The sequence below is a fragment of the Mastigoproctus giganteus genome, chromosome 10, assembly GCF_048544385.1.
Source record: "Mastigoproctus giganteus isolate SK-2022 chromosome 10, ASM4854438v1, whole genome shotgun sequence".
NCBI lineage: Eukaryota > Metazoa > Arthropoda > Arachnida > Uropygi > Thelyphonidae > Mastigoproctus > Mastigoproctus giganteus.
In genome coordinates this window covers 138,760,049-138,785,694 of record NC_143584.1, presented here as the reverse complement: position 1 = coordinate 138,785,694, position 25,646 = coordinate 138,760,049, and the positions used below count along the sequence as shown (strand labels likewise).

Sequence of the window (25,646 nt, the reverse complement as noted above, 5' to 3'; positions counted from 1 at the left end):
AATTATTGAAATGTGATTTGTGTTGTTTATTGGACACTATTATATCGCACATGTAATGCAGTAAGGCCACATCTCGAATTTTAAAATTTTTCGAAAGTAGAAATAAACTACAATAATTTTAGTAATCATGTTTTAAAACTTAGATTTCAATGAAATATGGTCACCAAACGTGGAACTGTAACTTAATTACATAATTTATTATCATGAACAATCACATTCAAATCATTGCTGTGTAAAATACGTAATTTTGGACATGTGTCCCTACTGCATTACATGTGCGATATCTCCAATTGTGAATAAAAGTTTGCTTCAGAAATGATACTTTCAAACAGTTGATGGCAGACCAAACTAACTTTCTAATAGTTGATGGACAGATTTCACTCATTAGTTATACTGACTTCTGTTGCTAAATGCAATATGTTTCAGTTTCTTCGGGTTTACAGGCAAAGAAAGAAAAGTAGGTTGGCAATTTGGAATATTTTGAATGAACTCAGCAGCTACCAATCCTTTAAAAGTGTGTTCAAACTTTTGTCAATAAAAGGTACTTTTCAGTTGGTTTAATTCTCTACTTTTTGTCACAACTAGTTTCCATGGCATCGGGATCTTCGAGATATGCTATTATTATTATTATTATTGTTGTTGTTGTATTAATGTTTTACCGGCATCCGCTTGGGAGATTGCTAAATCATGCTTATTGATCCATCACTCCCTGAGTAGAGATTACCTGCTACCTGTATCGGCCACTGCGACGAAAGGTACGCCAGACTGTCGGTCGAAGCGACCATAACCTTCGTGACTCATGCAATCAATACCGTAGTGGTCTTTAGTGGTAGCTTTCCTAATGCTGTCTACATCTTGCTGCTGTCGGCTGTCGGCTCATGTTACGCTGACGGCGAAGTATCTGAAAGCGTGGACATTTATGTTGCGAAGTTACTGCTCAAGAAGGGCATGGATAGAAAGGTAAGAAAACTATCTACGTTCTCCTAAGATAATGACAAGATACCAGGTTCATATTTTACTGTGCTCAATATTTAACTTACCAAACTTGACATCTGGCCGGTGAGTCTACAGTTGAGCCCACAAATATGCGCGAAAGCTCGTCGTACTGACGGTGATTCAAACGAAAAGAAAAACTCCGATTCGTTTTTTATTATTTTTTTTTTTCTTTTTGTAAAGGTCACGCCATTGGACTTTTCATTGTAATAGCAACCAATAGATCACGTGTTTGCAATTTTGTGAAACCTCTTCTCGTTGAACTAATAGTGTCGGTCGTTGCGCACGCAAGAAAATATGAATAGTCTTGTACTTTTAAATAGAAATTTAACTTTGAACTTCGGGTAAAGATGTGTTTATAATTTAAAATAATATTTAATGAATTTGAAAATTTATTTGTAACCTCCGTCTCACCGTTTTTTTGTTTTTTTTTTAATGGTAGTCCTAGTTGCGTAAATCTTAGGGATCTGTCATAATGTTATAATGCAAAAAAATTATAATTTTACTAAAAAAACAGGAAAATTGTTTCTGAGAACAGAAGTATAAAGAAGAGAACACGAATAAGGAAAATTTGGTTCACTTAATATGTGTGTAAAAGGACATAAATGATTGTTAGTTACATATAATATTCTAGTAGTTATTGACCAAATAGGGAGGGATAGAAATCTGAAAAATTTTAACGAATTAAGGAGATAAATAAAGTCTGTCCTTATTAGTTAATTAGCGAATTTGTATAATGAAATATGTAAATAGATTTTAGATGGATTGGCTGTGTTCCTGGAGTAGTGTGCTTGTTTCCATGTGCGCATTCGAATTTTCGTGCTACCGCGAAAAATGAACGGTTATTGGTTATTGCAGGACGGAGATTGTGTAGATTCTGAAATAATGTTAGAATTCTTCTTGAGGTGCTGTCCTGAAATATAAAAAGTTTTAATAATCTAAAATTATTATGTTATTAATAATAACAAATTAATTAATAATAAAATTAATAAATGATATTATGTTATTATTTTAAAAAGTTTATATAAAATTTTAATAATCTAAATCTCAGCTAATTTAAGCTGAAATTTAGCTTATTAATAGATTTAGAAGGGGGGAAAAACCGGTGTGAAGTGAATCAAAGCGGTTACCAATTATTATTATATATATATTTTTTGAAGTTTTAAGAAATTTGAGAAGTTTTTTTTTTTTTTTTTTTTTTTGTTGGAGTCGGGGGTGTGTGTGGGGAGGAGGAGTTGCTGCTACGCCGGATATTAGAAGGGAATTCTAAGGCAGCTGAGATTTTCAGACAGTTAATAACTGCCCAGAGGAGCAATAACATCTAGAGTGGAATAGAATTCTTAGTTTTTTTTTTGGATGATGAAGAATTAATGATGCGATTTACTTATGCCAAGGAAGGGAAGAGATTAGAGTGATTTCAAGTGTAGAATCACTTGAGATCATGTACTATCGAAGGTGATCGTAAAGGGAGAAGAATTCTTTTGGGTAAGGGGAGGATAACGCCAGATTGGATTCTGCTAGCATCGGAATTGACAAAACTATTCGAGCGTATTCTATAGAACAGCATTTAAGAAGTTCGTGGATGATGAACTTTAGCAAGTCACAGTCCTTTGAACAGGAGTTTCTGAAATTATACAATGGGATCCTAATGATGGGTGGAGCGAGAAAAATCATAAGAAAATCAGATAAATTTAACACATATAGGATTAAGGGGTTCGGTTTAAATGCTGACTGATCTCCAGTGAAGCAAAGATAACTTAGTTGATTTCAATCCTTCTAAAACTCAGTCCTGTCTTATATCTCGCAAAAAGGATTCTTCTGCTCCTATGCTTATGTTCAATGACACTCTGATTTTTATGCAAGATCATATATCTCTGTTGGAATTAACCCGACTCCTAATCTTTCTTGACATAAGCACATCACAAATATTGCTTCCACTCCATCTAAAAAACTGGATTTTCTCTTTCGCTCTGCCGTTACTTTTCTTCCAAAAAACAGCTTCGCAAATACACTCCACCATGGAACATTGTTTCCATATCTGAGGTGGTGCTTGCAAAACTTCTCTCGGGCTTCTAGATTCCATCTTCTAGGGCAGTTAGGTTAATTAATGATTCATTTCTAACAAAGTCTCTCCACTCTCTGTCTCATAGACGTTCTGTTTCTGCTGTATGCCTTTTATATAGATACTTCCACGGGCACTGTTCGTCTGAATTGGCTTCTGTATTTCCCTCTTTCTATCTTCCAAAACAATCCGAATGCGTGCCGCAACCTGTCAGCATCCTTTTACTGTCGAACTTCAAGCTCACAGAGCCAACTTTTCTTCTTCTTCATTTATTCCTTCAACTTCCGATTTTTGGAACAACCTCCCTTCATATGTATTTCCTGAAAATTACAATGTCAGAAATTCAAGTCTGATCTCAGCCTTTAACCCATGCACGGTACTAAGTACTATAGATTCTAATAGCTCTCGTGCTTGGGGTTTTCATAAAAAAATAAAATAAAAAAAAAAAAACAGGATTGGATTGTTGTACCAAGAGGGGCTTCAAAATCCCACAATGCTTTAGGGCCCAACTAATGTAAATGCGCTGCTATCTTCAGGCCTTCATAACATGCAAATCACTTCGTGAACACACTTTTTGCAGATATAATGCACAACAAAGACCTAATGCTAAAAAAAAAAAAAAAAAAAAACTGAAAATACTCAAAACAACTAACCAGCCAGTTCTAACATATTCATCAAATATAGTTAGAAAGATTTGGCAGCTTCGGTTTTTATAGCCAGCCAATTTTTTATCCTTGTAGTAACTTTCCTTCAATTTATTTTCTCTACAATTCATAGGTAGGGGACATCGTGGCACCTAGATAGGCGCCACAGCAATGCGTGAAACTGCCTCGACTTGTACATATGCAACTAATAATGCCTCCGATGGAGTATGCGTGGGTCTCGTAATCAACGGAATTATTGATTATTTTATTGATTACGAATATCTGAACTTATTCGGAATTGTACGGAATTAGAATGTTTTCAATGTCCTAAGACTAAGTCCCTTTCGACAGTGCTTTTGAAAGAGTCGTGTGCGTATGACAGTGATCGATAAATGCTCTACTACAATGCTTCCGTTTCTTTTCCTTTCTTTCCTTTGGCACATTTCGTAATGAGAGTTAAAATGCGACTTCTTTTGATGATATTTAACATCTTGCCAAGTTATTTATCTAATGAACTGCAACAATGTGAGTTTTCACATGCCTTGTAAAATTATATAGCAGTCGGAATACAATAATACGCTCGTAGTTAAACAGGAGCAAAATAAAAATTGTCGGAAAAACATCATAAATTTATTTATATAAATAAAGCACAACATATTTAAGTGTGTATTTTTGTAGGCATTTAATCATGGGGAGTATCCATATTAATTAACGGAATTAAAGTTGAATTGTAAAGTAGCAGAACCATCTTCATTCGGATCTGTTTGAATTTTCGCCCTCTTCAAGTTAAAGGAAACTTGATCAAAACAGATTATCATCAAATTTGTTTTTGATAGGAATACTATTTCCCAGAAATAATAAGATAACAGGAAAGCTTTAAAATAAATAAATAAAATTAGAAACACCTAATTTTCATCCCCTCAATCAGTTTGGTTTCCTCGATGGCCCCGTACTGGATCCGCCAATGCTTATACAGTACTGTGTATTCCTCATTACACAGGAAACAAATTCTACACTTGACTACCCCGTTCTGCCCTCTGTTGGCTGGCAAACAAAACATCATATCGAACGAACATAGCACGACGACTTTAAAGCCGAAAGTATAGTCTAAACTCTAAAATAATAAATTTGAATGCAGACCCTCCCCCTTTTCCCAAACTGCACGTGACACTTGCCTACTTCGCTACCCCTCGGGACAACTCTGAATCCGAATAGTGACAGGATGCCTTAACTTTCGACACTTTCCCACTCACAATTATTTTATGATTTAAAAAAATAATATCATCAAACTATGATTTTTTTGTTGCAAACTTTTTAGGCGTATTAAACCCCAAGTCTCACATTTGGTGAGTATGGGCTTAGCACACCCAGGGTTCTGAGCTGGATATCATCATTCTTCTCTTTCTTGGTGATTCCTTTCTACTTCTCTCTCTCTCTCTCTCAGCGTAACTCGGAATTTTTTTTTTTTTTTTTTTTGGCTGGTGTAGCATAAACCTCAGGGCTTCCTTGCACCATATGGCTAATAATAATAATAATAATAATAATAATAATAATAATATTATGCATAAAGCGCCTTCATCATGTTCATCCGTCTGTCTTTCTTTGTTTACCCCCGTTCGCATGTAATGACTCGACTCCTAATGGATCAGTTTTCATAAAATTTTATATTTTGCCCTGTTAGAAAACTTTGTGGGCTATCCCAAATTTCATTAAACCGGACTAGTAGAAATCCTGTAATTATTATTTCTGTGTCCGTCCATATGTAATGATTCGACTCCCAGTGGAGGGATTTTTATGAAATTTTATATTTGGCTTTTTTTGAACGATTTATCGAGCCTTCCCAAATGTCATTAAAATAAGGCTAATACAAATCTGTTGATTATTATTATTTATTTTCGTACATATCACATAGGCTATCCATATATCGTATATTGTAGTTAAAGCACTGGATATCATGTTGATTTTTTTTAGAAATATAAAATGCTCGTATATCGCTATACGGCACTCATTGAACGTTCTTTTTAACCCAGAGTTTTGAGAAACGCGCTGAAGAGCTCTGTAACTGTTGGTTAATCCCTTGGAAAGTACTGATAAGTTCTAGTGATACCTTGTAATACATTACGTTTGCATAAAAAGCTTGTATGCAAACGTGTTGGTGATCAAAAATTTGTCTTTGGGCTTTTAAAAGAAAGTTAGAAATGAAAGCACGATAATTTTTATTTGCAATAAGACAAATTTTTATCAGAGTAAACGAGTTGTCAGAATTAAGGTGCTACTTTGTCTTGATTTAATTTTTGATGCTAAATGTTTTTTGAAAAGTGAACTGTATCCAAAGTGCCTTCATCATGTCCATCTTTGTTTACTCGTCGCATGTAATGACTTGACTTCTAATGGATCAATTTTCATAAAATTTTATATTTTGCTCTGTTAGAATGCTTTGTCGGGCCATCCCAAATTTCATTAAAATGCATACGATGTCCTGGTTTACAATGTCACTTATTAAGTCATTTGTACAAATACATTGCTTATTTAATTTCGCATTTAATGATTAACTCATGAAATTCTAGCTAATATCATAATTCGATTCCTGGTTGAGAATGAAATGTGATTTATCTTTTGGGATGCAAACCTCAATCAAGGCTAATTTCGTGAACAAACATATATTCAAGGACGGTTTAGATAATATATGTTAGATTAGTTTCTACTTAATTAGGTGTATTTATGGTCATGAGCTTTGGAGGAGCAGTGGCAAAACTACCATACCACCGGGGGGGGTGGAACCCAACGAGTCAGTGGGCGCATGGCTGATTTTCTACAGTTTTTATAGATCACGCAGTGACCGTTGAGGAATTTGGTTGGGGAGGTCCAAAATTTATAGTTTTGCCTTTGGTGAGAAGGAACTTATCTTTTCCTGAATTTTAAACAACATTGCTTTATATCTGCCCTCGCGGATTATGCAGTAGTTAAGAAAACCAGTGTAGAAATAACAATTCTTCCGATGTCGACGGGAAGAATCGTTATGTCTTTCTTTACATCGCGGTCAATTTCCAGGCACAATATACGGATGCCTTGTGGCTTTAGTCACCTTGATGCAAAAAAAATCGATAATAAGTATGTATGTTTTACTAGAGTATCGAATGGTTATTCGCAATCGAGGGGTCCTCCTTGAAGCCACCAACAAGGAAGATCTGACCTCAATCTCCATGGCACCTGCTCTGCAGGCAGCTGGCCTGTCCAGCAACCCGCCTAAACGCACCGATCCATCAGTCCTTGTTTATGACGTGCCCAATACCATCACTGATACAGAACTACTGGAGGACTTGTTTAACAAAAACCTTGACAAGTTTGACATCTCTTTTGAAGAGATTAAACAAGAGATGGTGTACAGGTTCTCTATGAAGGCTCGCTCATCTGCAGCATCACATCGCGTCATTACAGTGTCCCCCAGACTCTTCAAGTACATCATGTCCCATGATAGAATCTTCCTGGGCTGTAGTGCTCACCGATTCAGACCCTTCACAGTACTAACAAAGTGTTTCTTGTGTCTTGGCTTTGGGCATTCAGCACAGCATTGCACACACTCCTCTCCTACATGTGGACACTGTGCCCGCAGTGGACATGTGCTTGCTGAATGCCCACATAGGGATGAAAGTCCTTGCTGTGCTAATTGCAAAAGGAGAAAGAAAGAGCACGGCCACTCGGTCAGAGATGCAGCCTGCCCAGAATATCAAAGAGCCCTCGACCTGGCAAGACTAAGGACCGCTGATGGATGAACCTGTTCTAACCCTCCTACAGAAACAGTCAGTCGATGATATACCACCACAACCACTCCGAATATATTCAGCCTCAGTAAACTCTAGGAACAAGAATCCCTTTACAAAACTTAGAATAATGCAAATAAATGGTCACCGGTCTCGGGCAGTTGCTGACGAAATTAGAAGAGCAGCAGAAGAACACGCAATAGATATAATCTCCATCCAAGAGCCCTATGCCTCCAGAACTCCGATGTCCAACAGTGATAAGATTGTGGGATACTCCATACATGCAAAAGTCATCCACTCTGCTACAAAGGACCCAAAATCCTGTATTGTAGTGCTTAATAGAAATCTTGATGTACTGGTGATCCATGGATTATGCACAAAATTTGCAACCTGTATTCAGATAACATTCTACTCACACTCATTCTATCTAATATCTCTATACTGCCCACCATCTATGGATATTGAAGAGTCACTCCACTATATTGAGCACGCATTGGACCTTCTTGGCTCTAAAGCTATCGTCATCACCTCAGATGTTAATGCAAAATCCCCACTTTGGCACTCCCCGGCTTCAGACCCTCGAGGACTTCTCCTGGAAGACTTGATCCTGTCTAGGAATCTTACTGTCCACAATCAGCCCAGCCAGCTAACAACCTTCTGCAGTCCATCAGGTCAGTCCAACATTGACATTACAGTCTCGACCAAGGATCTCAGGACAGCAGTCAGCGAATGGACTATCATTCCAGACTGGACACTCAGTGACCATAGGGTGATCCTATTCAACCTCTGCCTGAACCTGAAAGACTCAACATCCACGAACCGGACCCCGGACTTTGTTAGGTTCTCCACGAAAACAGTTCACTGGACCGCTTTTGATGACACCATCCAGAATGACTTCCCTGATTCAAATATCCAGGGCCTGGAGCACATCTCAGCAGTTGACCTTGGACATAAGATTCAGAATTCTTTATCAAAAGCAGCGTACAAGTCTGCTAGGAAAAAGACTATCGTGCTAAGACCCTGTGCCTGGTGGACAGCTGAACTAAGCAAACTCAGGAAAGACACCCACAGTGCCAGGAGGGAATACCAACGCCATAGAGACTGGCCTCCCCCTGATGTCGAACGTCTTCACACTGCCTACTTGATAAAGAAGAATGAATACACCAAGGCTATTGCTGCTCGCAAAAGAGAAACCTGGACTGGATTTGTCAGAGACTCAGGTAATACTAACCCATGGGGCCTCCTGTACAAAATCACAAGGGACAAAACCTTTGTCCCAGAAATCTATGGATCGGTTGCCACTGCTATGAGGGAAACCACCAACTGGGAAGACTCAGTCAACGAGATACTAGATAAGCTTTTCCCCCCAGATGACGTATCAGAAGATATGCCAGAACATATGACAATCAGAAGAAACAATGCTAACTATATAGCATCCAACAGTACTAACCCTTTTACCCCACAAGAACTTGAAACAGCTATGATGAAAATTAATCCCAAAAAATGTCCAGGCCCCGACTTGATTGAGTATATGTTTATACAAAGATTTTATAAATTAAGACCCAGCCTACTGCTACTCCTGTATAACAAATGCCTCCTGGAATCAAAATTTCCGAAATACTGGAAGGAAGCACTCCTCCGCCTTATACCTAAACCAAACAAGCCACCAATGGAGCCAAGATCCCTTAGGCCAATTGCTCTTTTGGCCAACCTAGGCAAAATCCTGGAACGCCTCATGGCCCTGAGGATTGTCAACTTATTCCAATCACAAGATCTTATTTCCCCAGCACAATACGGTTTCACGCCTGGCCGCTCCTGCGAAGATGCCCTCTTCGACCTGGTTCTTCATCTAGAAACATCTAAGTCAAAGTATGAGCTTGCTGTTTGTGTTGACTTTGAGGGTGCATTTGACAAAGTTTGGTGGGAGAGTGCACTGGAGCGTCTCCGGTTAGCCAACTGCTCCTCACAACTCTACTGGCTAACTAGAAACTACTTTTCTGAAAGGTCAGTTATGGTGAAAACAAAACATCAGCACGTCACCAGACCAGTCTTTAGGGGCTGCCCCCAAGGATCTGTCCTAGGCCCCCTGATCTGGAATGTAGTTTTACAAGATTGGCTAAGCAGATCATTTGAACGCACCAAGGTCATTGCATTTGCTGATGACCTTACCATTGTTGTCTCCGGACACTCAAGACTTGCTCTGGAAGATACTGCTAACCTAGTACTAACTAACCTTACCAACTGGGCTAAGATTAACAAACTGCACATCAATCCTCACAAGACAAATATGATGATTTTTAAAACTAAACTGGATCTTCGGCGGCCCCCTCAGGTCAAGATAGATGGAATACGGCTCCCCCTGGTGACACAGACCAGGGTCCTTGGGGTCGTTATTGATCACCGGCTATCCTTCTTACCACACTTGCAACATTTATATGCCAAAATCAGAAAATTCTCTGCCTCAATTATCAGAATCTCCCGAAGCGACTGGGGGTCTCTCTAAGCGTACCTTACAGTTATACTATAAAGCTGTTTTCTTACCTATCGCCACGTATGCTGCAGGAGCATGGTTTCACAGAGCGACCAATTGCAAAATCAAACAGAAGCTTAACTCCATCCAGAGAAGCATTATTCTTGCTACCCATCGTGCTTGTAGAACTGTGTCAACTGCAGCATTGCAAGTAATATCTGGAAACATCCCCCTGGATCTATTCCTTATCTATAGAGGACTTGCCTACCGTCTGAAGAAAAGAATCCCAACTGAAATACTGGATATTGAACTCAACCTGGACAGTGATACCAAACAGGAAAGAGCTCGTTGCTATAACGAGCTAATCAATTACTGGCAGACAAGATGGGACACGACCACAAAAGGCATTGTTACGAAAAAATTTATACCGGATGTCACATTCGCAACCAGCAAAGCGGTCAACAAGTGGTTTTCAATCAGCATGGAAACATCCTTTCTGGTCACTGGACATGGATCTCTAAACCAGAAACTCCACCAACTAGGTCTGCTAAATACTGACCTCTGTTTCTGTGGGTCTGTCGAGAGTTGGGAACATCTACTATTTGAATGCACTATCTACGAGGACCATAGACAACAACTCCAGGCAGCAATTTTGGGATTTTCTCCTGACCAAGTAGAACTCCTTGTCCATTCCAAAAGGAACTTAGGTGCACTACAGCACTTTGCGGCAGACGTATTCAAGCGTAGGAGGAGGATCATCCTAGAAGCTTCTGCAATTCAATAACTAGTTATTTATTTTTATTATTTTTTTTTTTACTCTCTCTCTCTCTTCTTCTCATAATCAGCTAGCACTAGTAGCCCTAGCACTCTCCTGATAGCCTTTTCCTATCCACCCCGTGTGGGATAATTTGAAAAAAAAAAAAAAAAAACCCTCTTTCTTTTCTTTCTTATTTATTTGTTATTTTTTTCCCCTTTAACATCATTCTGCTTGCTGACATCCTGGCTCTATTCCTTTCCTTGACCAGGTTGTGGGATTTAAATCTTTTTTTTTTTTTTTTTTTTTTCGCGTTCTGACTTGGGCTGGGGCTCCCCAGACCAGGAAAGCTCCTCTCTCACACTAATTTTTTTTTTTTTTTTTTTTTTTATTATTATTATTATTTATTTATTTATTTGTTTGCGTTGTTGTTCTAGCTATCCATCCTGGACTGGGACTTTCCTGGGCCGGAACAGTCCTTCTCCTCTTTACTCCTTCCCTCTCTTCATCTTATACAAGTTTTTCTTTCTTCTTTTAACATCATTCTGCTTGCTGACATCCTGGCTCTATTCCTTTCCTTGACCAGGTTGTGGGATTTAAATCTTTTTTTTTTTTTTTTTTTTCGCGTTCTGACCTGGGCTGGGGCTCCCCAGACCAGGAAAGCTCCTCTCTCACACTAATTTTTTTTTTTTTTTTTTATTATTATTATTATTTATTTATTTATTTATTTATTTGTTTGCGTTGTTGTTCTAGCTATCCATCCTGGACTGGGACTTTCCTGGGCCGGAACAGTCCTTCTCCTCTTTACTCCTTCCCTCTCTTCATCTTATACAAGTTTTTCTTTCTTCCCTGGGAACTCTTCCCCAGGGAGGAGGGCGTGCAGATAGTAGGGGAGGCCTTGCCCTTCTTCTGCTAGGGACGAGTACCTGGAGGAATCGTCCAGGTGCTCACTCCTTCCAGGTAGCCAATAGGCCAAAACACAACATCACGCTACAGAACACACACACATAAGCTCACAAACACAGTTTTTCTTTCCTATCACTTTCTCCCGTGCGGGATGAAAAGCTTTTTTTTTTTTTTTTTTTTTCTTTTTCCCTCTCTCCCCTTCCTTTTCATCTATCTTCATCCAATCTGGGATATTCCTGTGTGGATTCGGTTTGGAAAAAAAAAAAAAAAAAAATATTATTTATTTTTATAAGACACACACCGGCCTTACCCTTACAGAGTCTATAAAAACTGAACAGAGCAACGAGGCGGAGATGAACTTCTGTTCTAGGAGCCGCCCATACAAAAGCACAAAAATAATAAAAAAAAAAATAGAGTATCGAATGGACAGACTGTCTTTCATAACGTAAGTGCAGAATTCTCATTCCCAAAAAAATTTCTGGTGACATCATGATTAAGATAACTATACTAAGAATTTATTATCATAACTATACTAAGAACTACTCTTTAAGAATTTATATCAGCTGTATTATGATAAGGCTAACATGAACGCTGCTTAATTTTCTTTTTTTTTTTTTTTTTTTCATTTGACAAAAAGCCACTGTCTCAAGTGGCTGATGTTGAGTTTCTTTCTGGACCAGTACAAACTGGCACGAACGTAACTTTCGCCAAACTTAATTTACATTCCCGGGATCTGAAATTAAGTACAGTACTTGCAAAATTTCCATTTAGATTGCAATGGTTGCAGTAACGCCGTTATTCTAATTAAATATTCATGTTAATGAAAACCGGTCATTAAAATGTAAGTGTGTCAGTGATAGACTGGATTTTTCATCAGTTTTAACCTCTCAGATTTGCGTAAGCACAATCTATATATAGTATATGTCATCGTGAGCAACATTGCGTCATTTCCTTGTTGCTGTCGCTGAGAAAATAGTAAAGCTAAGAATAGTTGAAAGCTCAATATAGCACGACCATTCATAGCTATTTGCCTGTGAGACTGGAAATTTGTTCATCAGGGAAGTTACAGTAAAACGAGAATGATATGTAGAGCATAAGATGTGAAAAAAATATTCGGTGGAAAATTGTCGCCGGGACGTATGAAGAACCAATCACTTGCATACTGTAGAAAAATGTACTCGTTGAAATTTTATATATACAGTATATATAACTCGAAATGATGCTATTTTAATGGAAATAAATATTTTGCTGTTGTCCAGGATCCCAGTTTCTGTTTAAAAAAAAAAAATAATTGTTCTGTCAACAGAATAATTTACTATTATTATTTATTTATTATTATTATTTTTTTAAGGATAAAAATTTCAATTTATTAAACTTTTCTTTTGGATTTTGAACCGTTCGGACAAGACTCTTCCAGAGAAATACAAGAACCAAAACATTTATTTTAATTGGTATTGTGGTAACAATGCTTCCATTTCGAGTTTCTTATGTTTTCTCCGTTTGCCTGGAACATATCTCAAATATCCCAAACCTCCTTGATATATTTCAATGTAGACAGATGGAAGCACTGTTTTCAGAGAGAAGAGTGTGTATCCGAGGATAGCAGAGTCAAGAGCATACAGTTAGCAGAGTAGGACTCTGGAAAAGACCCAGATCCCTTTCAAAGAGGGAGCTAGTAGGATTCCAACACTGCACGTGTTCCATTCATCACAGTAATGCCATTCCAAGATACCTGCTGGAAACATCATACAACAATTGAAGATAGAGGATAATTGTAATAGTTTACCATTTAGATAAAGTTTAGCAGGTGGCATTAGTCACTCTGAGTGCCCTAGAAGTTGCGATATGTTGAAAGAAGTTACAAGCCCACCCTTCCTGAGCTCACAAGAAAAACACGCCACAGAACGATAAGTGCTGTTGGATCGCCTATCTTCAGAAGGACACAGCACAGGATGGTATACTATAGTCATGCACTGCTCACAAGCCCAAGCAATCCCTTCACAACTCTAGCCAATGCCTATTGTGATGTGAAGCAAAAGACGTGGATCTTAATTGCCCCAGATGGTATTGTGGGGTGATTGAATTATGCTATTTTGGAAGTAGTCTAGCCCATTTTCATGTGGTTTCGCCTATTCCCATTGATTGTATTAATAAAGATTGAATACATAATACATAAAATTGAATAAATACATAAATACATTTATTCAATTTTAATACATAAAATTGAATAAATATCTATATTTCTTGCCATTAAGATCGGCAGTTACACGTCCAGCTTAAGCATGGAGGAGCACACCGTGCCCCGTTTTAATGTTCTTAAAGCCAGAGTGCAACGACACCAGTTTATTCATTGAGTTAAATGTCTCCCGAAAAAATCTGCTACTTTACAAACAGCCATTGTACATACTGTTCTACCAAAAGTCGTAGAGACACAAACCAGGTATTTATTCAAAGAAATTAATTTCGTATTGGCTACCTTTGTCTATAAAAACCGTTTCAACGCGTCCTTAAAAACTATTAATTTCTGGTAGAAAGTTGGCGGTACTGTGTCTATGCTGCACACCTCCTTCAAGGTATTCGTGTGCTCCATTACAAAGAGGATTCTTAATCTTGCCCTAATTTCTCGTTCCAGTTCATTTCGAAGGTGTTAGACTGGATTAAAGTCGAATATCTGTGCTGGCCACTGTATTGCTCCGATGTTATTCTTTTAAAACTACTAATTCACAATTCTTGCTATTTTGGCGTGGAATGTCGACGTATCGGAATGTGCGAAGGCCGCTTTCATAAAATTGTCATAATGTAAGGCACACAGAATTGCACAGAGCATTAATGTAGGATGCAGCGTTTATAGTTCCATGCATTGCGAACTGGACGACCTAGTTCATGCCCTGAGTAATACCAGCCAGATGATATGACACCTCCAACTTCACAATTGGGATAACACACTCAAGTAGTCGGCCTTCTCTAAGCACGCTCCACACTCAAACATGTCTATCACACGGGAAGATCATCTAACTCATCTCCTTACGAACGATTTCCATTCATCTACAATGCAGTTTCGATGTGCCTTGCACCATGGAAATTACTTGGCCTCTTGCAGTTTCAAACTCAGATTTTCCAGGACACAAAAGGTAGTTTTGCTAGGTGCTAGAAAAGTAACATTCGGATTGAAGCACAATCTGAATTATTTTAACCAGCCGTCTCAAGGCGTCATTTCCTGTCAGTTAGCATTTTACGCCTGCTCATCGTTTCTTTGGTTTATTGTCACCCCTGGACTTCCATATCTTCAGCATATTGCCAGTTGTTGACTTGGGAGTGTTTAATTTCTGAGTAATGTCACGCATAGACATCCAGCTGTCATTCAAAATTAGCAGAACAAAATGTTTTTAATGTATATTTTGTGAACTGTGTCGCCGAAGGCGAATATTTGATATAATAGGCATCCTAACATGCGAATTCCGAGTATCCAATAGAAATCGATTTACCACCTTACAGAGCCTCCCATTATGCAAATTATTCATGCCTTTATAAACAGGGGTTGTGACCACATCATTTCCATTTTTTGCTTGATCAGTGGGATAACCAAATGTCTAGTACATCGTCGATTCGTCGTTTATATAATTCTTTGAGATGGCGGGCCGTTAGACGACTTGAAGCCGGGCATTCGCAGGCAGAGGTGGCACGTTGGCTTAATGTGTCAAGCAGTGTTGTCTCGGCAATATGAAAGCAGTTTCACAAGACAGGAACCATTACAAGAAGAGCTGGCCAAGGTCGCCAGAGGGCTACGTCAACCAGAACATAGAGCTCTAACAGCAAGACGGTATCATATTATATGACATGATATATACTGTATATATATAGAACCTTATGATATTCTGTCATCAACTGTCTGTTGAGGTTGCTGCGGCCACAGGTGAAAACATTTCCAACCGGACTGTGTTAAGAAGGCTCAATTCAAGTGGACTCTACAGAAGGAAGCCACTGATTTGCATCTTATTAACCCAAACTACCGCAGAGCTCGTGGAAACTGGTGTCTTGAACATGCGACTTGGAGCCCTGAAAAATGGGGTACAGTTCTGTTCTCTGATGACTCCTGTTTTAGCCTACAAACAGATTCTAGACATTGTTTCATCTGGAAACAATAAGGAATGCTGTACCATCCCTCCAACATCAGAGAAAGGGATACTTATCAGTGTTCTCGTGTGGGGCGGAATAATGATCGCATTCCTCTCATGTTTTTGATAGGAGTACCATAACTGCGCAGAGGTACCGAGAACAGATCCTCGAATCCTATGTGCGAATTTTTAGGGGTGCGGTTGGTTCAGATTTTCTTTTCATGCACGACAACGCCACTGCACATAGAGTTCAAGCGGCGGGGGGATATCTTGAAACTGAGTATATCCAACGACTGCCGTGGCCAGCACGATCGTTGGACTTAAATCAGATGGAACATGTGTGGGACGCTGACAGCCAATTCCTGTGTCATTTTGTCTGCGCTGGTGGAAGAATGGAATTTGTTGACACAGAATCTTATAAATACCCTTATATCGAGCATGGTTCACCGCTGTCAGGCCTGTTTATTTGCTATAATGGGTCATACGCCTTATTGATGTCATGTGACCATATTTTCAAGCATCTTGTATCGACTTCTGTAATGTGGCATTTTTTTTGTAATTCTTATACAACCCTAAATTGTCTCCTATATCTGTCCGAACGTTTTCGCTGTCTCATTTTCATCGTTATTTTATGGTACACCACCATACCAAATTTTATCCTGCTTCATCACAAGCTGCATGAGTTACACCACGTTTTCTACGTGTTCTGTTAATTTTGTCAAGCAGTGTATTTTTATGTACTCATCGTTTGGTATACGCATTTGAAATTAATCTCGGCTAACCTATTATTTTTAAATTTATGAAAAAAAAAATTGTTAAAAATAAATTATTATGGATGTTCATGTTTTGAAGATTTTTGGTGCATTGGCTGTTTCACGTAGTTTATCGTTTATTATACAAGTAAGACAGACGTGTATTCTATATATCTGTAGTATAGGTACAGTATTTCGCATCTGTTGTATTATATCTATAGAAGTGTGTGTTCACAGGCGAGTTGCATGTGATAACAGCTGAAAGTTTCCGAAGCTGCTGTAGAAAAAAAAAAAAAAAAGATAAGCCGCTTTCAATCATACAATTCTTGGAGATGATTTCTATCTCGACTGCATCTAGGTATATTGCATCTACCTCCTCTTCATTTAGCTCTTTCATAAAAAATCACTCCATAATTTTCCAGCATGTTACTTCTTGTCTACGGTCTTTTTTGGATTGCTAATAAGTTAAACGCTAACAAATGTAAACGTTTAACTTATTAGCTTATTAACTTAACTATTAACTTATTTGATATGTATAATTTCACGATTCAAAAGAAAAATTTTATAAAACGAGTTGCTTATTAATAAAACGTGTATTTGTAAATGCCATGTGAATAATCAAATATTCACATGGCATTTACGATATATATGACGAACAAGAATGCTGTTCCAGTCCCTGGTCCATTCCAAGCCCTGTATAATTTTCATTACAATTTCCCCTAGTTTCAAATACAGCATTTCTGCTATTTCTAACTCTCCTGAAATATAAGCTTCTTTTTTTCCATTACTTTAAATTTTTACCATTCGCGGTTTTGTTGATCGAGAGGGTTGGTCGGTCCTTTACCCCAGCGATCGATGAATACCTGCAGCCGGTTACACTTCGATCTTAGCCAAAAGACTGAAAAGCAAAGAATACTTGCAGTTAAAAAAAAAAAGTTGAGATCCCCCCCCCCCCCTCACAAGATTTCTCAGTGTCTCTTGTGACTATCAATCCGTCCTGTTTGATCACCACCTAGGTCCGCCACTGTTTCGATTCCCATCAAAATGCGAAGAGTTTTGAGCTTTTTTTTTTTCATGCCGTGTACGAGTTAATCGGTAAAGACGAATATTAGTATAGAAACTCATTTTTCGTAAAACAGAACAGCAAATAGACGAAATTACATTCACAATACACTGATGCCTAAGCCTTCGGGGAAGCACAGTGTATAATATAATCACCGTCCTCTTCACACCGGGTGGTGTGAGGAGGACGGTAATTCCAGGAGCTTTATGAGCTTTTTTTCAAACGTCGCTGAGTTAGTCGGTCTCAGGAGAGGATTGTACTGTTTTTTTGTTTTTTTTTTTCCCCTCGAAACCATACAATCTGGTTTTTCGTCCGGCAAACAGACAAATCGACCACAGAATACACGCAATTTATCTCCTCATAGCCTTATTTGCTTCGCCACACACACACACACACTGGTCCCATCGATGAATTTGTATGGGCCTTTTTCATAATGTGACTGAGTTAGTCGGTCTCAGGCGAGGGTAGCATAGTTTTTTCTCATGGAAACTTGGGTTTTCCTTCCAGCAAACAGAAAATCAACCTCAGAACACACGCAATTTACAGACAATATACAGGGAGCAATATGGCTTTATGGCAATATGGCAATTTGTCTTTGATTCTCCTAAAACCCTACTACAACAACTGGTGCTTATTGTCCTAATTGCTTTCTCACAAAACATATTTATTTATTGTTGTGATTTAAAAAAAAAAAATTATTGGAAACTAATTGAAGTTTATTGAGAGGACAATATTACAATAGACCCAAACAACTAAATAAATTGCCCACGTTTCGGATTTCTGTGTTGAAATCCGTCTTCGGGCCTGGATTTTTGGTTCTGCAATATATACAAAGGGAATTATTACTACATTTAATACCACTTTTATACCACGTGAAATTAATAATATAGTTTATTAAGCTATTCGCCTACTACAACAACTGGTGCTTATTGTCCTAATTGCTGTCTCACAAAACATATTGATTTATTGTTGTGATTTTGAAAAAAAAAATTATTGGAAACTAATTGAAGTTTATTGAGAGGACAATATTACAATAGACCCAAACAACTAAATAAATTGCCCACGTTTCGGATTTCTGTGTTGAAATCCGTCTTCGGGCCTGGATTTTTGGTTCTGCAATATATACAAAGGGAATTATTACTACATTTAATACCACTTTTATACCACGTGAAATTAATAATATAGTTTATTAAGCTATTCGCCTAAACTACCATACATTAAGATGACGTTTCAAGTATCTTACCAATATCCACCATCAGACCATGCTGTTGGGGGAACAAAAATAGAAAGGGTTATCGGCAAGATACCTGAAACGTCACTTTAATGTATAGTAGTTTAGGCGAATAGCTTAATAAACTATATTATTAATTTCACGTGGTATAAGGGTGGTATTAAATATAGTAATAATCTTAATGGAAAACAACCACGCAACGTCCTTCCCTAACTATAATTAGATACAAAGAGAAGTTAATCAACATTATAAAGAGATCCAAAGAGTATACAAATTGTATACAAAGAGATCCAAAGCGTATACAAATTGTATATAAAAAAAAGAGATCCGAAGATACAAATTTTAAGAGTTTTTTTACAAGGTTGATTTTTGAAACATGAATCTTATTAGATTCATGTTTCAAACCAAACGAATCTAAGAAAAGTCGTTTGGGGGAAACAAATTTTAAATCATTAATTCAATATCAAATTTGATAAATCTGCTTAATTCATCTCGATTCTCTTGAAGTAGCATTCACTGATTACTATAATTTACCACTGTGCCCATCTTTGTATCATAAGCAACTTTAGACATCAAACTTTAAGTACAGTAAGTGGGCCCAACACCATCTCCTATGGAGCTCCACTCATCACATTATTCCATGAAGAGCAGTGGCCATTTACAACCACTCTGTCTCTTATCGCATTACCATTCTCTTATCCGTAGTGTAGCTTACTACCTGCAATTTAAATACAAGCGTACATGTGGCACAGTATCAAAGGTTTTACTGAAATCTGGATAGACGCTAGAATTATTCTTTGGCATCCAGTTTCTTTGTGACAATCTCATGTTAGTTAATCACAACTGTGAAACATATTCTTTTAATAAATCTCTGCTATTATTGCCTTATGACTTTACTCCTATCAAGGTTGCACCACTTACATCACTTCTTTAACTAATTTTTCCGTTATTTTCCCTGGCACAGTTGTTAAACTGATATAGCTATCGTTGCCACTTCAGCCTATGAAATATTCTTGTGGATAGGAGATACATTTATATATCTCCAACATACAGGAATCTAAGGATGCGCTCATTATTATAGCCAAAGGTTTATTTACCTCTTTTGCAGCTTCTTTTAATATAATTGGATAGACTCCATCAGGCTCAGCTGTTCTGTTTACTTTTAGCTGCAGCAATTTCTCCACAACCGTACTTTCTGTTATTATAAAATCATTTATCTTCAATCAGTATCAGATAGACTTCTGCTAACCCCTTCTCTAAAGATTTCTTCGTGTGCGAATGCAGATACAAAATATTATTAATTTATTAGAGCAATCTGTACAGGATCATCAACATACTATTCATATCCGGGGGAACAATGTGATCCATCGCTTTCCTTCTAATGTCAAAGTATGCAAAAAATTCATTGTTGCATTCTTTGCACTCTTAGCCAAGGACTTTTCGTAATCTGTCTTAGTCTGCTTAACCCCTTGAATGACACGGTTACACACTAGTTTGTACTTATGATAGGACTCTGTATCGCCTCACAATTTATAATAATCATCACACATTTTGTATATTTTTTCCCTCTGCCACTAAGCTCATTAGTTCATCTGACCTCTGTTTTGGTCTAAATCGTGAACAATATCTTTTAATCGATATAAAACGTTTTGTGGCGTCTGTAATTACCTCTCTCTCTATTTTTTATTTTTTTATTTTTGAATATCCCAAGCACGAGAGGTATTAGAACGCATAGTACTTAGTACCGTGCATGAGTTGAAGGTTGAGAATATGAAAGAAGATACTTGTTGACATTAGACTTAAATTTCTGTAGGTTGTAATTTTCTGAAAATACGTTTGAAGGGAGGTTGTTCCAGAAAATGGAAGTCGAATGAATAAATGAGGAAGAAGAAAAGTTGGTTCAGTGAATTTGAAGTTGTACAGTAAAAGGATATTGACTGGTTGCGGCACGTGTTCGGAATAGTTTGGAAGAGAGGGTGAGAATTATAGATGCCAATTTAGAAGAACAAGGCCGTGGAAGTATCTATAGAAAAGGCATGCAGCAGAAACAGAACTTCTATGAGACAGGGAGTGGAGAGACTTTGTTAGAGACGAGTCATTAACTAACCTAACTTTCCTCTTATGAATGGAATCTAGAAGCTTCAGAGAGGTTTTGGGAGCACCGCACCATATGTGAGAACAATATTCCATGGAGAGCGAATTTGCGATTTCTACAGAGTCAAGAACTGTTTGGAAGAAAAGTAACGCCGAGAGCGAAAGAGAAAACCCAGTTTATTAGATGCAGAGGAAGCAATATTTGTAATGTGCTTTATGCCAAGAGAGAGAGATTAGAAGTCAGGGTAATCCCCAAGATCTTGCCTAGAAATCGGAGCGTCATCGAAGATAAGCATAGGAGCAGAAGAATCCTTTTTGCGAGATATAAGACAGGACTGAGTTTTAGAAGGATTGAAATGAAGTTATCTTTACCCCATTGGAGAATTATCTGGAGATCAGAATTTAAGGAATTGGTAGTGAATATTCTAGAAGTTGAAGCCTGTTTGCGCAGGGCAAGGTTTCTCAAACTGGAAGGTGGAATGCAATGATGTGCTGTCATCATCAAAACTATGTATGGGATTTCTGGTAAATGGAAGGTCGTTAATATATAAGAGGAAAGAACGGAAAAGAGTGGGAGAAAGAACCTAACCTTGGGGAACACCAGATTAGTGGAGAAATTACTGTAAAGACAGAGAGCCAACTACCATCACCCAGTAGTGAGCAGTCAGAGTGAAAACTGGATACCCATTCACAAAAAACAGCTGGAAAACTTTAAGATAGAGGCTTATTTAGAAGACCATTATGCCCAACACGATCAAAAGCCCTTGAAATGTTAAGAGCAACTGTTTGTATTTCACCAGACTTTTCTATTGAATTTATCCACAGATGAGTAACGTAAGCCAGAAGATTACCAGTAAATCGACAATGACGGAATCCATACTGCCGATCATTGGTCAGATGGAAGCTTTCTAGATCATGTATCAGTGCCTGCGTTTCTATGCTTATCTGTATTTGGGGAAGAAAAGGTAATTAAAAAAATGTGTGTGAAAAAAAATATTAAAAGGAGAGCAAAGAAGCAGAACTTTTACAAAGATTAAATTAAAAGGGATGTATACCTTACCTATCTTTGTTCTGCTTCTTTGCCCTCCTTTTAATTATTTATTTTTTCACACACATTTTTTTAATTCCCTTTTCTTCCACAAATGCGGATAAGCATAGAAACGGAGGCATTGATACATGATCAGGTGAAGTCCCCCGATGAAATACTGATTCATCCTGATTATGTATACTGATACATAATCAGGATGAAATACCTGATTACGTATCAATATACAGGGTTGTTAAAATTAAAGTATTCCTATGTAGAGGGCTCTGGAGAGAGTTCTAAGGCTCGTACTGAAGAGAAATTTCGACAACAGGTACAATAAAGAATGCGCTCGCCATTTATTGGAAAAAAAAAATTAGTTACAAAATTTGTCATTGTATGGCGCTGTGTCACTCTATGGCGCGTAACTATCTTAGTTACTATTATGCAAATAACGTACGTCATTTGCATAATCGTAAGTTATTGCCACAGCGCCACTACTCAGCTCTACTGTACTGTATAAAAGTAAAGCAGTCTCTTCAAAATCATTCAGTAATGTTTGCCTGCACTACAGCAGCAATGCCAACAACATTGCAGGAAAAGGCGCTATTAGTGAAGCTGTACTATCAGAACAGCAACAATGCAGCTGCGGCTATCAGAGAATTCCGGCGTCAGAAGCGCATAAGGCCCACGTGGACCTATGACTGTTTGTGCTGTCCGCAAAATGATTGAGAAATTTGAAGCGACAGGACATCTTGGTGTTCAACCAGGTAGAGATCGAAAACGAGTGGAAGATGTGGCTACGGCTGTCGTGTTGAAGATGTGGCTATGGCTGTCGTGGATTTATCAAGTCAATCTCCATGTGGTAGCGCAAGTGTGCCAGCTGTTTCTCGTGAAGTGGACATGTCGTATTCCACTGTAAGGCTAGAAATGGGTCAGGTGTGCGGTACTGTCCTTACAAGATGCACATGATACAGCAGCTAAAGATGCAGATATTCGTTTCACATACACACTTCAGTTTCTGGCGCGAATGACAGTGGATATCACTTGGCCATGGAACATCCTTTGGAGTGATGAAGCCCACTTCTGCTTAAACGGACAAGTGAATATGCACAACTGTCGCATTTGGGCAACAGAAAACCCTCGAGTTATCCAAGAGGTCCGTTGCATTCTCCAAAAGTGACAGTGTGGTGTGGATTTATGGCCACATTCATGATTGGGTCATATTTTTTTGAACAGGTATTCCACTGTAAGGCTGGACCCCGCACCTGTTCCTTCACTTGACAGCGATATTATGAAATGTTGGAAAATTTCGCAGTACCAGAGCTGCAACAACGTGGGTGCCTTCAGGATACCATATTCATGCAAGATGGTGGGCCAACCCACATTCACATTTGTGTCCAAAGATTGCTAAGGCAACACTTTACAGACGAACGGGTCATCAGCCGTTGTTTTCAGACATCTTGGTCATCCCGATCACCGGACCTCATCCCATGCGACTTCTGGTTGTGGGGTTTTTTTGAAGAACCAGGTGTGTCGGGTAGGATGTCAAACTCTGGCAGATCTGAAGGACAGCATTAGACGTCATGTGCTGGCTATTCCAGTTGATATGTTACGTTCTGCTATAGAAAATGCTGTTCTTCGAATGGAAACTGTTGTTGACCAAAATGGAGGACACGTTGAACAATTGTAGCGCTGTTCAAGTGATTTGTATTGCCACAGTGACAAATTTTGTAACTAATTATTTTTTTTTCCAATAAATGGCGAGCGCATTCTTTATTGTACCTGATGTCCAAATTTCTCTTCAGTACGAGCCTTAGAACTCGCTCCAGAGCCCTCCACATAGGGATACTTTAATTTTATCAACCCTGTATATGTTTAGCTTGCATCAGATTTTAAATTTAAAAAAAGTTTAAATTTGGTAATTTTCTCCCCCCTCCTACCTTTTAGACTATTTAACTAAATTATTCCTCCTCTATCTGATGCTTGCTATTCCTTTACATATATAACTAATTACATTTGCTTTCCAGTTCTCCCCTCTAATTGGCTTATCAATTCAGCCTATAATTTGATTTAATTCATGATATCATATAGGATATTCTCATTCTTTCTATCTTCAGCCTTAAATACTTCCTTTTTCTTCTATCCTTTTTCCTTCTAGTTTTAGCATTTTGTGTAATTTACACCTCCATCTACCTGCTTTTCAACAGTTTTATTACTTCTACCACATAGACTTTTCTATCCTATGCTGCTGCTGCTTTTGTTCTGTCATATTTCTTTTATCATTCAATTAACTTATCGCCCCAATTTTATATTTTTCCGTCATCCGTAAAAACTATTATTATTATATGAAATGTTTATCACTACTTTAGAAAATATTTACACTGAAAATGAGGTCCCTCTTCGGGTGAGGCCCCGGCCATGGCCGGTTTGGCCGTAACATTAATGCAGCCATGCTTCTTAAACAAAATAGTAATAGTAGTAATAGTAATAGAGGCATGTGGTGCAAGAAAGCAAGCGTATGAGTTTATGTAGCATTAACCAAAAAAAAAAAAAAAAAAAATGTACACAACCATTCCCTGTAAAAGTTTGTCCAATTCCACAACGACAGATGGAAGTTTGTTCCAGCATTTAAGGCGCCTCCGTAACCAGGTGGGAAGGAGCAGCAGTGCACATGCTTCTTGACCGAGGTTCGAGCCCGTCACCACCAAATACGGAGGATGCGGAAAGGTCAGGGAATGACCACCGCATATCCCGGAGCAATATGGCCTTAGTTGCTAATGCTCCTAAAAACCAAATAACAAACATCCAGCATTTAACCACCCGCTGGCTAAAGGCAAATTTCCGCACATTTATTCTACAACTGTCTTTCCTCAATTTTAAGTTATGCCTCCTTAGGTTCGTAATCTGAGCAAGCGGAAGAATCCCATTAGAATTCAGCGTGCTCAACCCATTCAAGGCCTTATACACCTCAATCAGATCACCTCGCAGGTGCTTGTTTCCAGCCGCTGCAATTTGCAGAACTTAAGCCTCTCTTGGTAAGAGGATCCCTTCATTCCCCTCACCAATCTTGCTTCCCTTCTCTGTACACGCTCAAGCAAATCTGCATCCTTCCTAAAATGAGGCCTCCAGACCTGTACGCAGTACCCAAGGCGTGGCCTGACCATTGCCTTATACAAAGGGATAACATATCCTTTTCCCTGCTAGCAAAATTCCTGTATATCATTGACAAAACCCAATGACCTGCTCTTGCAGCCTGTCTGCATTGTTCAGAAAACTTCATATCTGACTGCACAATTACTCCCAGGCAGTAAGCGTAGCTACTCTTTTTCGGGCCCGGAGGCAAAGAACATGTTCGGGCCCCTACTTAATTAATGAAAATTGCAAAAAGAGGAGACAGCCAAAGACGCCGGGCTCTTTGGCTGTCAATGGAAAGTGCCCGGAGGCAATTACCTTGCTTGCCTACATGGTAGCTACGCCATAGCTTCCAAGTCTTTTTCATTTTCTACCGTCCTACATGTAGTACCACACAGTTGGTACGTTCCTCTGGGTTTTATTCTACCACCCATATGCAGTATTTTGCATTTGTCAATGTTAAACTTCAGTTGCCACTTCTCAGCCCATCTGTCCAAATTTTCTAGATCCTGTTGCAGTAGCACACTGCTATTACTGTCATTAACAACCCTTTCAACCTTTGTATCATCTGCAAACTTCGACTCTAAGCCTGATATACCTTCATTAATATAATTGATAAATATACAAAACAACAGTGGGCCC

At 38.4% G+C, this 25,646-nt stretch overlaps 1 protein-coding gene across 1 annotated transcript in view; it reads left to right on the top strand.

Annotated features, from left to right (window-relative positions):
• The first annotated feature begins 925 nt into the window (after nt 1-925).
• LOC150079313 (tyrosine-protein phosphatase non-receptor type 4-like) overlaps nt 926-25,646 on the top strand; it is a 190,787-nt gene continuing 166,066 nt past the window's right edge. Inside the window, exon 1 of the mRNA XM_090383965.1 lies at nt 926-960. Coding sequence (XP_090240091.1) covers nt 949-960 — 12 coding nt within the window. The 5' untranslated portion in view covers nt 926-948. The remainder of the gene's footprint in view (nt 961-25,646) is intronic.